Here is a 14,126-nt window from a genome sequence, read left to right as displayed (position 1 = left end):
TGACATTTGTGTCGATAACTAGCCAAACTTGTAAAAAAAAACCAGTCTCGCAACTCAGTTCTCCTACCGTAAAAAGTTGTGAGATCCATGTAATACCAAGTCGGTTAATTTATTCAGTCCCTACTTTAAGTGTCCTTCTGTCTTAAGTTATTTATTTTACTACGTAATTATATAGCTAACCTAACATCTTATAGTGACCATATCAATATAAAAAGTATTTTATGTTTTAAATTATAGATTGACTTGATTGGCTTTCTTTTTTCGCCTTTTTTCCTTCCAATAAGCACCAGTTAGAGCCGGGTTGGATTGCTAGTAAAATACAAATCAATTCCAGATCACCAACTTTGTGACCCGCATCTCCGGTATGCCCGAGGATCAGCACCAGGCTTGGGTGTAGTGTAGTCCACGCAGCAAGGCATATCCCCTTGGGGAAAGCGTGTACTTCTGAGGATGTAGCCAGAGCCATCGTGTTTCTGGCAAGCGACCAGTGCGAGCTGGTCTCCGGGGCTTTGCTCAACGTGGACAATAGGAAACTGACTTTGTAAAGCGTCTGACCAACTATACCGATGAGGAATACTAAGCTTGGCTGCGTGCTGCCGAGAACGTAGTTCCGATGAGACGCGTGTGCTCTTCTGAGGACGTCGGCAAGATAATCGTCTTCTTGGCCAGCGACGAAGCCCAGCTGATCACGGGGACTAACGTGCAAGCAGACGGAGGGATGAATCTAGGGACTACGAGCAGTAACCTCATTTCACAGCAAATGAAGTAGAAATATAATTTAAAAAGTGTACAAGTTCTTTTAAATACCTAATACCGACGCAAAAAGAGGGGTGTTATAAGTTTGACCGCTATGTGTGTCTATGTGTCTGTATGTCTGTGTGTATGTGTCTGTCTGTGGCACCGTAGCTCTTAAACGGGTGGACCGATTTGAATGCGGTTTTTTTTATTTGAAAGCAAGTTAATACTTTAAAAATAGAACATATGTACTTTAGTTTCCTGTTAACCTCAGCGGTCCCTCGACACCGACGACGCTTAGATAAAAAAAATATTACTAGGTACTTAGGCTAATTTTGCGGGAAATCAGCATAGTCCCCGCGGGATAGGGATAAACGAATTCTTCGCAGATGAAGTCGCGGGCAAAAGCTAGGTATAGTGCTTAATTATTTTTTACTTTTTAGTTGTCTTTTTTGGCGGCTTTTTTTTATTATTAGCCTTATAAATAAAGTTGCTGGGCAAAAGTTCATATTCATATTGATATTCATTTATTCATTCAAATTCATGTTCATTTATAAAAATAAAAGAAGGTGAAGATGGTCGTTACACAGATGGTCAGTACATGAAACCCTGTTCGGGTATAGAATGTCAGTCAGAAGTTTCTTCTTCTTTCCACTTCTTGGTGATGGCAGGATGATTTTTGGTAAAAAAATTAAGGTAACGTGTTAAGTAAGGATAAAATTTATTCATGTACTTAAGGGCTGACTCTTTACTCGGCTGTCGTCTTCCGTCCTCCAGTGGATATCTTCCGGCTGACGATGAGGTGTGGAAATGAAGGACTCATAAATGTTATCCTTTTGTAAATAAGTAGACGAACCTCCTGGTTAAGTAACCTTAGAGACTGGTTCGGAATGAGTACCAGATTCTTCTTTCGAGCGGCAGTCTCTAAGGTAAGGATAGCCCTAATGATCGCCGACCTCCGATAGGAGAGGGCACCGGAAGAAGAAGTAAATAACTAGGTATTTAATTCTGTTTTAGAAAACAGCAAAAGAAGTTTTTTTTGCATAAAACGGACCCTGATTGATTCCTATCTCATCTGATGTCATTTATAAAATTATTTAGTTAAAAACTTAACAACAATACAATACAATAACTCTTTATTGCACACCAACATATAGCAAGCAGTACAGAAAACAGGTATATATATACACAGAGACTTTTTGAGGTAAGCAATAGGCGGCCTTATCGCTTCAGAGCGATCTCTTCCAGGCAACCTTTACAATGGAATGGATGGAGAAGTAAGTGTTGGATTCAGTATAATGGCTGTGGGAGTTGTTGGTGGCATGAAAACACTTTTTTTACACCAAGAAACAGTTTATTTTAATTAATAAAGACAAGAGACACACGCGTTACATCGTAAGCATATTCAAGCAGAGAGAGAGGGGGGCAAGCGGTGTTGCCATAATAAAAACATAAATAAAAGTACTCTTGTTGGGTTCCCAACAGTAAGGAATAAAATTTAGCAGGTGGTTAATTTACAGTACATTACAGCAATATCAAGAATACATAACTATTTATACAATACACATACACAACAACAACAACTTAATTATTCGTTGACATACTTACTTGAGATATGCTATCATTTTAAAACACTTGTGTATACATACTCGTATATTGCAACATGCTTTTGACGGGATTTAACCAAAGATATAATAAGGTAGGTAACATACAAGTTTTTTACTAAATTAAAATAATAATAATAATTGTTTATTTGCTTAGAATAATTAGATTACAAAGGATGTTACAAATTAATCAAGACGCCTTACACTAGTTTACTGGTATATAATTTAAGTATTCGCTCGCAATGAGAGATGTGCCGGGGGGCTACTACGAAATCCTAAAATCGAAGTTCGTATCGTACCGTTCCTCTCGCTCTCGTATTAAACAATATTAGCTTCAGCGGGACGGCAAGATATAGGTACACACAAACATCACGCCTGTATTCACAAATGGCAAGCAAGCAATTTTAGGTTTAAAGTTTGTCAAAAAACGGTACAATAGTGACAGGTTGCTAGCCTGTCGCCTACGGTATACCTTAACCTATATCCTCAGTCGCCTCTTACGACATCCACGGAAGAAACGGCACGGGAAGATACGAAGTTGGAATTTTGTTCGTAGTGACCTGTGCCTGAGCTAAATTTATTTAGTCATTTATTTGTCAACAAAGAAATTACGGCATTACAGTTAAAACACCAATGCGCTGTAAAATTCAAATTATACAAAAAAAAATAGGTACACAAAAGACATAAAGTACACAAAAATTACGTTAAAGAAAAACTAATTAGGGATTTTTGAACGTCGTCTTCTCCGCTACCCTAAAACGACGAAACACCACAGCCTCCGGCCAGAAGTCGGAGCGCAGGAACATCTGCTGATTCTTGGCAGGTAATTGGAGTCTAAATGAGCTAAAATTCTTAGCCCTTTGAGACTCGAGCGAAAATGTCATATTAGTTCTTAATCTGCTGCGTGAACAAGCTGCTAGTGCCTGCTCCGGAGCTCAAGGCGCTTCCCCCATCGACCTGGACCGTGGTGCCAGTGATCAGAGCGGCGTCATCGCTGGCGAGGAACACGATGGTCTTAGCAACGTCCTCGGCTGAACACACGCGCCCCATGGGCACCGTGGTCTCCGCGACCTTCAGCCAGCTCTTGTACTCCTCGTCATCGTAGCCGGTGAGACGCTTTACGAAGTCGCTTACCTAGTTGAGCATGAAATAAGTTTTTGGTAAAAATTTAATTTATAATACAATATTTTTAAGCTGACTGTACTTTTTGTCGACTACACTTGCATTGCCACCCAAACTACATTTGCATACCAAATTTAAAGACAACGCCATTAACAGTTTAAGAGTTCCGTCCTGTGGAGACGATCCTAGCCGGACTACCAGAATGTCACTTCAGAATGAGTTGCTCTAATCTACTGTAAATTGTACCATCTGCTAAAATGTATTCCTTACTTCTCTCCATTGTAAAGGTTGCCTGAAAGAGCTCGCTCTGAAGCGATAAGGCCGCCTATTGCTTACCGTAGAAAATCGATCGATCGAGCGGTAAATGATGTGTTTGTATTGGTTTATGAAAAATACATCACTTGCAACAAATCCTCGCACATCTCTCATGGAAACGGAGACTTAACCGGATGCAATAATTTTAATACTCCATCTGGACTCGGGAAAGAATTCGTTTAGGTATCATCCCGCGGGGACTACCTATGCAATTTTTCAAGTTAAACTATTTCATGTCCATTCGCCTAGTTGGAAATCAGTTACTGTCCAGCTGACCTAATTTGGCAGACACTCCGATGACTTCTACAGGAAGTAAAGACAACGTGTCAAGCAAATTGTCAGAGACTCAAAACGAACCTCAATGTCAGTCCCAGACATAATCTGCAACAATCAAAGCTACAAATTAATCCAATGGTATATGTGAAGTTCGCAATCCACACTAGGCTTGCGTAAGAACTACAGCTCAAGTTTTCAGAGGCTTTTGTTTAACAGAGGGATGTATATGGCAGATGATGAGCCACGGATTGACAGAAATTATGTTAAATTCTTTACTTTATTTGAACCGTTCATCGGGAGATACGCAAACTGTCTTAGAACAATCATCAGAACACTTACGGTAATTCCGGGGCTGACTGTGTTGACCCTCACGCCCTTCGGGGCCAGCTCGAGTGCGGTCAGACGCGTGAAGTGATCCAGTGCTGCCTGTAAAAGTTTAGCAAATAAATAAGTTCATAGGGCCTAAAGTCTTCTTTCAAGGTATATAAAGAAGTAACATGGATCTTGGCAACGTTATAATATAAAGTTACTCCCGATTGTGACTTGTGAGATCGGTCGGTGCTGCTGCTAGCAAAAACACAATATATAGGTACTAAAAGTAGTAATCGTCAGTGAACAACCTGAGCGAAGTTAATTTTCTTCTCTAACAAAATTCTGCTCGAAGATTTAGAGAGTCCGTCCTTAAGTATATCATAGGTTTTGGGTATGGCAGGGGCACAGAAAAAAACACCAAAATTCATCTTTCAGATGTTGAGTAAAAACGACTGGCTGAACTATTCATGAACGGTGTCATACGTAGAGCAAATTTTAACAGTTTCCTTATCGTTAAAAGGTTGCTTGGAAGAGATTGCTCTTTAGCGATAAGACCGCCTATTGCTTACCTTGTAATTTTTTCTCTGTGTATCTGTTTTCTGTATCGCTTACTATTTCTGGTGTACAATAAAGAGTCTTTGTATTGTATTGTATTGTTATTGGCATCACATATAGTTTTTTCTTCTGTACCAGTCCACGGCTGCTTTAAAAAAAAACAATAACAATGAACTAAAAGAACAAAACAAGTCTAACAACTGATAGCATGGTGTTCGATTGTGTCACTCTGAAGATGAGCTCTGGTTGAGTTCGAAACGCGTCAGTGTAGTGTGGTGGTGGTGATAGATGGGTTTGTGTGATTTGTGTGTGTTCTTACAGTGTGGTGGTGGAGGAACTGCATGAACACGCATATTTTGCATAAGCTTAGCTATCGTAAGGTCGCGGGTGAGCAAGGAAATTCTTTTAGTTCATTGATATGGACCTCCGCAAAGTAACGCCTGATTCAATAAAAAACAGCAATGTCGTGAAAGTTAGTTGTTGTTCATTATGATTATGGCGTTCTAAGGGGGAATCCTTCGTTCAATAGTGGACGTCTTGCGGCTGATGACGATGATCTCAAAGACAATGTTAGCTCTCACTAACTCCTAAGATTACCTTAGCCATGCCATACGGCAGAGTGCCAACAACGACCACTGTGGCAGAAATACTGGATATGTTGACGATGTTTCCCTTGGCTGCGATGAGCGCAGGCGCCAGCAGCCGCGTCAGGTTGTACACGCCGCGCACGTCCGTGTTGAACACGCGGTCAAACGTCTCCATGTCGGTCTTTTCCAAGTTAGTGCGGGCGCCCACTCCTGCGTTGTTGACGAGGACGTCCAGCCTGGACAATATTTACATATATAGTTTTTAGATTTCTGTTAATTAGATACCGTTACTTAAATGATAATAATGATGTCCTCTATGTCGTGCGTGTCCGACAAAGGCGAAGCTTTAAGTTTGTTATTTATGGCCCCGAATATGGCAGGCAAAGCCAAAATTAAGAATCAGCAGTAAATAAATATCACGGGACATTTAACACCATTAAAATTGACCTAGTCCCAAACTAAACAAAGCTTGTACTATGGATACTATGCAACGGATAAACATACTTAAATAGATAAATATTGTATACATTAGGATTCGTCATTTGGTAGGTGACTTGTCTTGTCCATCAATCTCCCCTTTAAGTTTCTCGTGTGGCTAACGGAACATCCTGTAACTTAGCCAAAATATACTACAACTTGAAATAGCGTTTACATATGAGGGCTTTATTTGTACTAATAATATTTTTACTTTTCTATAATTGCTACTCTACGTAGCCAAGAAAGTTTTCACTATAAAAAAAAATACGAAACGGTACGCATACGTTGCATCACTGCGATTCCGTACCGTCACCGTTTTTAAAGCAGCGGTGTGTTCGCTCCTTTAATTCACGACGCAATCAAAGTCGAAGTCAAAGTCAAAATATCTTTATTCAATTTAGGCTATAACAAGCACTTATGAATGTCAAAAAAAATCTACCACCGGTTTGGAAAAACCTCTGTTGAGAAGAATCCGGCAAGAAACTCAACGAGGTATATTTTTTTTAAACAGATTTACAATATTATTAAATGATGTCTATACACAACACAACTTTATTTTTAACACAATGCAAAAACACATAGCTACCTACTTACCTTCCGAAGTGTTGGAGCACTTGCGTGGCGACGAGCTGGCAGCCGTCGTCGGTGGCGAGGTCAGCGACGAGAGCGAGCGGCGTGTCACCCGGCGCCGGCTGCGCGCACGCAGCGGCCGTGGCGCGCAGGTTGCGTTCGTTGCGTCCCACCAGCGCGAGCCGCGCGCCGCGCGCCGCGAACAGCCGCGCCGTCGCCGCGCCGATGCCTGCGCTCGCGCCGGTCACTAGCACCACCTTGCCCGAGAAATCCATTGTGTTCTATACGACGCTCCAAACTGAACTGCCGCCTTTCATTGCTAACAAGATATATTATAGAGATTGTGACTGGTGACGCTTTATCGTAAGTGGTGCTATAGTTTGATTATATCGTCAACATACCTACTAAACATGTTGCATGGTCTTGTGCAATATCTGACCGGCGCAATGACCTTGAATGTCTGCTTAACGTTAGTGTGCGGTTGTTTATAGAATTTTTTATGTGTCTATTCAATCCACTTTAATGATTCCAGATTCCAAGGATTTATACCAGGTGAGGCCAGTCATATGAGCAAATAATTAAAACATAGATCATACTCCTCAAACTAAACAACATTAGTTCAGCGACTTTTAAAAATAATTAGTTTTTTAATTTTTATTACACTAAAGTTAATTCAAAGAAGCAATGTGAAGCAAAATGCTTGATGTTTGTAGCGTGACAGGTGATAGGCAAAGTCAATTGGGTTCATTGATTGCGTAAATTGATAGCAGTATTTAATTTGTAGGAAAAAAGGAAAATTCAAAGATTCCATTATTTTTGAAAGTCGCTGAACTAATGTTGTTCAGTTTGACGAGGACGATCTATGTTTTCATTTATTACTCGTATTACAAGCCACACCCGTTATAAAATTTTGTAATTGTATTTGTGATACTGGCGCTGGGCCGCTTTCTGCATAAAACACATAATTAACACAAACTAAATATGGCTGAGGATCGTTTAAGCTACGAGTACGTTCTCATGGAGCGATTCCTGTCGTTTGATCCGGAGGCCTAGTCTTGCTGTGATAGTAGTGGGACGTACCTACCTATACGCCTATACGGATCGAAATGATCCTATGTGAGGTGTCGGAAGCTAGCTTTTTCAAAAATATTACAGGTTTGCGAAACAATTTTTAAACAAGGATGTCTTTTGCTAATGGCCAGCAGTTTAGTTAGTGTGCCAGCCTCCCCCCTCCCAACTACAGGTTGTTTTTTATACCTACATGGAAAAAAATAGCGGCAGTAGTAAATAAAACGAATTTAAAAAGGAAAACTTTCACAGCGAGATAGGCTTTACAAATTAGCGAGGAAATAAGGATTCAATAATTAACCAGATTTGTGGGATCAACAAAAAAGACCGAACCCGAATAGCCCGTAGAGCCTAAAGGGAGAATAGAATGCAGGTACTTCTCCCGGTTTTCCAGCAAATGGGCTGAAGCAAGACTCTTTAGGTAGACAAGAAACTTTTCCAACCCTCTCCTCCCTGTAGTAAGGTCCAGGGAGTTGGAGACGTGCAGCCGGTGGTTTTTAGCCGGATAGAGTCCAGCCCGGTGTGGGTCTGGCTCCTACCTTTCCTGTCGTCCATAACGGATTTGACTCCTCAAATAACATTTGTAAACCAAAAATATATGTAAGTATACAAAAGCAAGAACCTATATAGTGTCTTTGACCCCCCCAAAAACAAAAGATTTGCAGCGATCCCCTAATATAATTTCTGAACTAAAATATTGATCAAGACCCGGATACAAGTATGAGTTCGGATGATTCGGACAGAATCCATAGAGGTTAGTTACAATGAAAATACAAATGGTCAATATAAGTAGTCAATATTTAATAAATATTTAATTATATTTAAATGCTCAATTACTTTCTTTCTATTGCTAAATAAGCGAAGCCGAATTTCGATCGGACATAAAGATCATAGATACCACGACATTTCAACCCTAGTCTGAAGAAGCAAATGGTTTCCACACTGTAGGTCTAATTCAATTCCAGTGGCTGATAACCCGTCGTACCCAACGGCCTGCTTGTCTTGTCAATGAACGCGTTATAGTAGTTTAGACTGATATGAAGTAACATAATAAACTATCGTCTACGCAACGAACGCCGTGCGCATAATCGTGTGCAGTCGTATGACCTGTGCGCACGGATACAATCTGATTATCCTACTAATATTATAAATACAAAAGTTTGTGTGTGTCCGTATTTGTGGACGTGTGTGTTTGTTACTCTGTTAGGTTTAAAAGGTTTGATAGATTTGAATTAAAATTGCTACGTAGATAGCTGAACGTCTGGAATAACACACAGGCTATACTTTTTATTCCGATATTCTAATGGGAACCATATAAAATCCCAATAGCTAAGTTAAGAGACATAAAATTTTGCACCAGAATCCTTCATGTAAAGTTTAAGCGAGCGAAGCTAAAACACAGTTTATTTGTTTATGTATTTCCTATGACAAATTCGTCTAAGTAATTAAAAATTACGTAACCGCCCTACTAGCAACCACAATATCACGTCATAAGGAAAACTTAATGAACTGTACTTCCCCAAGCAAATCCATGTTGCATATCCATTGAGGAAACCTAACGGAGATAAGCAACCTTTATAAATGAGCCTGCTTTTCCTCCAGCTCCATTGATGAGGGAGCTGCGCGAGAGTCATCGTTTGAATACTAAAATGGATTTCAAAAATAAAGTTGTGTTAGTTACTGGGGCCAGTTCGGGCATCGGCGCGGCGACGGCGCGGCTGTTCGCGGCGCGCGGCGCGCGGCTCGCGCTGGTGGGACGCAACGACCGCAACCTGCGCGCCACGGCCGCTGCGCGCGCGCAGCCGGGGCCGGGTGACACGCCGCTCGCTCTCGTCGCTGACCTCGCCACCGACGACGGCTGCCAGCTCGTCGCCACGCAAGTGCTCCAACACTATGGAAGGTAACCATCTCCGCTATTCTCTTCTCATTTAAGGTCAACACCCTTATCCAAATAATATGTGTTAAAAAATCTCACACTCTTTATCTCTTTCTAATCATGCGTCGCGAGGCCGTTGCTAAGTCGCTTCTAAATTTGTATTCTTCATATTTTTGATTAAAAGTGAACAATAATTGCATCTATCTCTTTTAATTCTAAGTGCAGATGAGGCCAGACATATATAGCTTACTCGTTCGGTAACAGCTTATTTCAGTGTCTAATCTTTTCTTACTACTAAGTATGGTATGTACTTCAGAAAGTTCAATTTCAATGCAACTGCCGGATCCAATGGATTACCTACAGTCTTGTATTTTGTAAATCATTATAGTTCTCCACATTGATTTTGATGGCATACAATAATCGTAGAAGCATTATGCTACTTAATATTTTTTAACTATCCTCAAACTTTAACAACCGCACTTTTCCCAGATTGGACGTGTTAGTGAACTGCGCCGGAGTGATGGCCATCACATCCCTGGAGACAGCGGACATGGCGACTTTCGACCGCGTCTTCAACACCATAGTGCGCGGCGCGTTCAACCTGACGCGGCTCGTGGCGCCCGCCCTGATAGAGACTAAAGGCGCCATCGTTAATGTGTCCAGTGTAGCAGCCACCCTAGTTCATGTTGGAAGCTTGCCTTACGGGATGGCTAAGGCTGCTTTGAATCACTTCACGCGGCTGACAGCTTTGGAACTGGCTCCGAAAGGCGTGAGGGTCAACACTGTTAGCCCTGGGTTTACGGTGAGTTTAGGATTCACTACGCACTATCTTTAACCGTGCCTTCGCTCAAAAATATTCCTTTGATCACAATAACGCCTGATGCTAAGCAAAGATGTGGTCTAAGATGGAGCACGCTTTCGTAATAAATGCCCATTCACCCTCGATTTGATGACGGCCAGATTGTAGCGATCAGGCACCACAGAAGCAGAGCCATTCAGCTGTTCTGATAGTAAAGGACGAGCGAAAACGCTTTGTTTTTCAGTAATTCAGATTAATTTTCAACTTTATACTCGTAATTTGTACTCAGTCAGTACCAGAAAGCCAAGGGTCAAGGGCCAAGGCCAAGGGGCAAAATTACCGCCGCGGTAGGTGGACTGATAAGTGATGATAAGTTATCTGATCCCCTCATATCGGCTCGGCATTGAAGATGCATTGAGGTTGCCACTTTTAGTAGGAGCTACTGACAGTAACAGAAATATACTCCTAGAAATATACCTATACTCTCATCTGTTATTTGATGACTTTTATTATAAATTTAGATACAAATACCAAACTAGAATACTTCTATTAACAATAAAAAAAACAGAAAAGCTAGTCTCCAGTAATCGAATCTGACCCTTCAAATTCTCTTGTTGCGTGCTCTCCACATACACCAAGCGTAACAATGGTGTACAGCTACTACCTTATCCACACAGCGCAATTTCAATTCAAGTTTTTTTGTTATGTAAAATTGTAAAGATGAATCATTGATCAATACAATAGGTAGTAAAAATAATAATTTGTTCTATGTCAGTGCTACTACGAGCAGCTTGTGCACCCCTGACCTACCTAACATATACAATTGTATAAACTTTTCATCATCAAGTAACAGATGTTGAAATACTCGTAGTACTTAAGTATGTTTGCACGCCGCACATTTGTATTTTAAGTACCTAAGCTATTTATAAAGATAAAGTACATGTTCCTAAATTACTAATGCGTGAAAGATATGAGGTCATATTATTTGAAAAACTTCTGTCAAAAATCTTTGTTCATTTATAAACACTGGACAAAGTATTCTGGACGTTATGCTTATCATAACTTGCCTTGAATAAGGTTAATCCTTAGATTCTTATATCAAAAATAGGGGAGACCGAGGAGAGTTGTGACAGAGGAGAGTAGATGACAAGTCACGTCCCCTTGTCTATGGTTTTAATTTTTTTTTTCTCCTTCTGACTGGGGCAAAGGAACTGGCTCATGCATACATGTTTAGGTATTTAACGTTTGGGCTCCACAGAAAACCAGCGTTACTGCACATAATGTGCGGCAACACATGCTGAGTGGAGACCGTTTTCGGTATCCTGCCGTGTCACCAAGTAACATAGTTTTAGTGCTAGTTTTAGTCTTAGTTTTAGGTGGTACTTATGGAGCCAAAATAAACCTTTCTTTCTTTCTTTCCATAAATCGACGTTGTCACAACTCTCTTCGGTCTCCTACTTCATACCATCATCATCTTATGCTCATCTTATTTGTAAGTCAACAAAGGGGGAGCAGCCACAGCATCTTAGAAGTTGTAGCTGGTAAATACTGTCTTTTGACGTGGAGGCTCAGTCAGAGAATTAAATCAGCCATAGGACGTCCACTGTTGGACATAGGCCTCCCTTATCGACCTTTAGTAGCTTCGGTAGGAAGCGTCTGCATCTACCGTGAACCCCCTTTAACCAGGTCATCCGTCCATCTCGTTGGTGGACGTCCTACGCTGCGCTTGCCGATCCGCGGTTTCTATTTGAGAACTTTTCGCTTAAACAGCCATCTGTTCTCAATGCTATATGGCCTGCATCGATACATCAATACAAGTAAATCTAAATATAAATGCATTGAGAAAAAAAACTATATTTATGTAGGTACTATGTATAACAGGTACAACGTATATAAGCAACGCCGCCGCCCATGGACACTTGCCCACACGAGGGTTGTCACAGGTGCATTGCCGGCCCTTTGAAAGCCTGATAAGCTTGTTTTTTAAATCCCTAAGCTGTACCGCTCCGGAGACACCGTCCCAGGAAGCTGGTTCCATATTAATTTATTTTTCTCCCACAGAACACACCTTTCCTCCAGCGACTGACGGGCAAATCTGACGAAGAGCACGCGGAGTTCCTCAAAGCGGGCGAGGCTCGGGTCCCCATGCGGCGGCTGTGCCAGCCCGAAGACGTGGCCGGTGTGGTCGTGTATCTCGCCGGCGACCAATGCGGGTTGGTCACAGGGGCTGACGTGCCGGTGGACGGCGGCGTGGCGCTGGTCGGGCTTGGTGATATGCTGAAGAACCTGAATGAGGAGATGAGGAAATAGATTGTGTGGTTTCTCTATAATAGTACTGTCAATGGAACTAGTTAAGAACACACCTTTCATGATTGTGGGAGCGTGTTTTTGAATGTAAAATGTGGATTTTGTACTGATGAGCTATTAAATTTTGTTGAGTTTTGAAACTAGGTTTTTATTAACTACTGTAATGTAAGTATGAGTTTTGTAGCCGTTGCAGCCTAGTCGTAATAATACATTGTCTCATGCAGAGGTTCCAGGTTTGAGCCCAGACTCGCTTTTCTGATTTTTTGGGTCCACGTGGGCACAAACAACCCCAGTTCTCTTATTCTGAGAGTGGCCTGTGCTTAGCATTGGGACGTAGGTAAATATAAGGGCCGTAGATGATGATGATGATGATTTTGAAGAAAATAAGAGATGTATCTATGAAGTCATACATAAATATAGTAGTATCTCGATAGTACAGCCAACGTCATAAATAAGTGATCACTTTTGTACCTTATCACTTTAACGTCATGTTTGAAAAGTCATACCAAATTGTGTAACGATTGAAAGCGACAAGGTACAAAAGTGATCACTTATTTATGACGTTGACTGCCTTCTACGTACTCCGTTTAGCTAAAGTGCCATCTGTTTACTTTTAAAGCAACTAAAGTAGAAGTTAAATTCTGCGCCATCTATAACGGCATTTTGTAACTATTTGTTTCGTGCTACTCAACAATAGATGGCAGCATTTGAGTCAGACGTTAGCGCCATCTATTCCGAATACTAGTAACTATTTTAGTTCTGCTACTGAACAATAGATAGCGAAACATGCTTTGTTTCAACGTTATTTTGAGTTTACTTTAGATGAATTTGTTTATGTAAAACCGGAAAAAAGATTAACGGAGGCGAAAAATAAAGGCTTGCATGAGGTGTAAGTTATTAATCGTAATATTTGCTGCTAGTATGAATCATACTAGTATAAATCTAGCAGATCAGTAGTGGAGAATGACTTATATCAAATCCATTCATGTCCTGTCAACATAAATTAATATTATTCATTTTTGTCAGCACTATGTTTGCTCAAACAAATCTAAGGTTCTGTAAAACAGCAACAATTGGTCCCGTCCAGCGTCCTCAAAAATATTTTTTACGCCTAATCCGATTTTACAAACAGTTGCTCGTAACATTTCAAGAATTCCTTGTTAGGCATTAAATTCCACCTTCATCAATAAAAACTCAAGCCGATTTGCAAGATCACATCTTTTATAACACATTGTCATTCATAAGTTAATAGAATCTAAATTCCAACACTCGAAAAGAATGCAAGTGCCACTTGCAACTTTCTTTCACGCGTTGACAGCTCGCCTGTTTCCCGAAACTCGCATCGCAGTCAAATTATCCCAGTTGGCCGATTTTGACTTGACAGTTGACGCGGCGTGGGAACCCAACAAGGTGTAAGTTCAGTTGACTGACTTTGTAGTGCGAAATAGTTGTTAATTGGAGTGGTTCTATTGATGTAAGTGTTGTTGTGTCTTCATTGACCGTTCTGGCTTAGTACCTACTCG

At 40.9% G+C, this 14,126-nt stretch overlaps 2 protein-coding genes across 2 annotated transcripts; one reads left to right on the top strand and one right to left on the bottom strand.

Annotated features, from left to right (window-relative positions):
• Nucleotides 1-1,796: 1,796 nt before the first annotated feature.
• Nucleotides 1,797-6,928, bottom strand: LOC141432282 (3-oxoacyl-[acyl-carrier-protein] reductase FabG-like). The gene is made up of 4 exons (XM_074093829.1): nt 6,578-6,928; nt 5,517-5,742; nt 4,392-4,478; nt 1,797-3,473 (listed from the first exon to the last, which is right to left on the bottom strand). The coding sequence occupies exons 1-4, from the start codon at nt 6,826-6,828 to the stop codon at nt 3,225-3,227; spliced, it is 813 nt and encodes a 270-aa protein (XP_073949930.1). The 5' UTR covers nt 6,829-6,928; the 3' UTR covers nt 1,797-3,224.
• A 2,231-nt stretch (nt 6,929-9,159) lies between these two features.
• On the top strand, nt 9,160-12,743 carry LOC141432281 (3-oxoacyl-[acyl-carrier-protein] reductase FabG-like). Its single transcript, XM_074093828.1, has 3 exons — nt 9,160-9,521; nt 9,987-10,299; nt 12,358-12,743. The coding sequence occupies exons 1-3, from the start codon at nt 9,232-9,234 to the stop codon at nt 12,604-12,606; spliced, it is 852 nt and encodes a 283-aa protein (XP_073949929.1). The 5' UTR covers nt 9,160-9,231; the 3' UTR covers nt 12,607-12,743.
• Nucleotides 12,744-14,126: the final 1,383 nt, after the last annotated feature.

Source organism: Choristoneura fumiferana, chromosome 10 (genome assembly GCF_025370935.1).
Source record: "Choristoneura fumiferana chromosome 10, NRCan_CFum_1, whole genome shotgun sequence".
In the NCBI taxonomy this organism is placed as follows: Eukaryota; Metazoa; Arthropoda; class Insecta; order Lepidoptera; family Tortricidae; genus Choristoneura; species Choristoneura fumiferana.
This window is presented reverse-complemented; position numbering and strand designations above follow the sequence as displayed.

Excerpts from the sequence above, each read along its gene's own strand:
- LOC141432282 (XM_074093829.1), bottom strand. The coding sequence starts at position 6,828 with ATGGATTTCTCGGGCAAGGTGGTGCTAGTGACCGGCGCGAGCGCAGGC. Across the intron at positions 5,743-6,577 it reads GTGCTCCAACACTTCGGAAG|GCTGGACGTCCTCGTCAACA; the intron begins GTAAGTAGGTAG and ends AATATTGTCCAG. Across the intron at positions 4,479-5,516 it reads TGCCGTATGGCATGGCTAAG|GCAGCACTGGATCACTTCAC; the intron begins GTAATCTTAGGA and ends AAACTTTTACAG.
- LOC141432281 (XM_074093828.1), top strand. The coding sequence starts at position 9,232 with ATGAGGGAGCTGCGCGAGAGTCATCGTTTGAATACTAAAATGGATTTC. Across the intron at positions 9,522-9,986 it reads GTGCTCCAACACTATGGAAG|ATTGGACGTGTTAGTGAACT; the intron begins GTAACCATCTCC and ends CACTTTTCCCAG. Across the intron at positions 10,300-12,357 it reads CTGTTAGCCCTGGGTTTACG|AACACACCTTTCCTCCAGCG; the intron begins GTGAGTTTAGGA and ends TTTCTCCCACAG.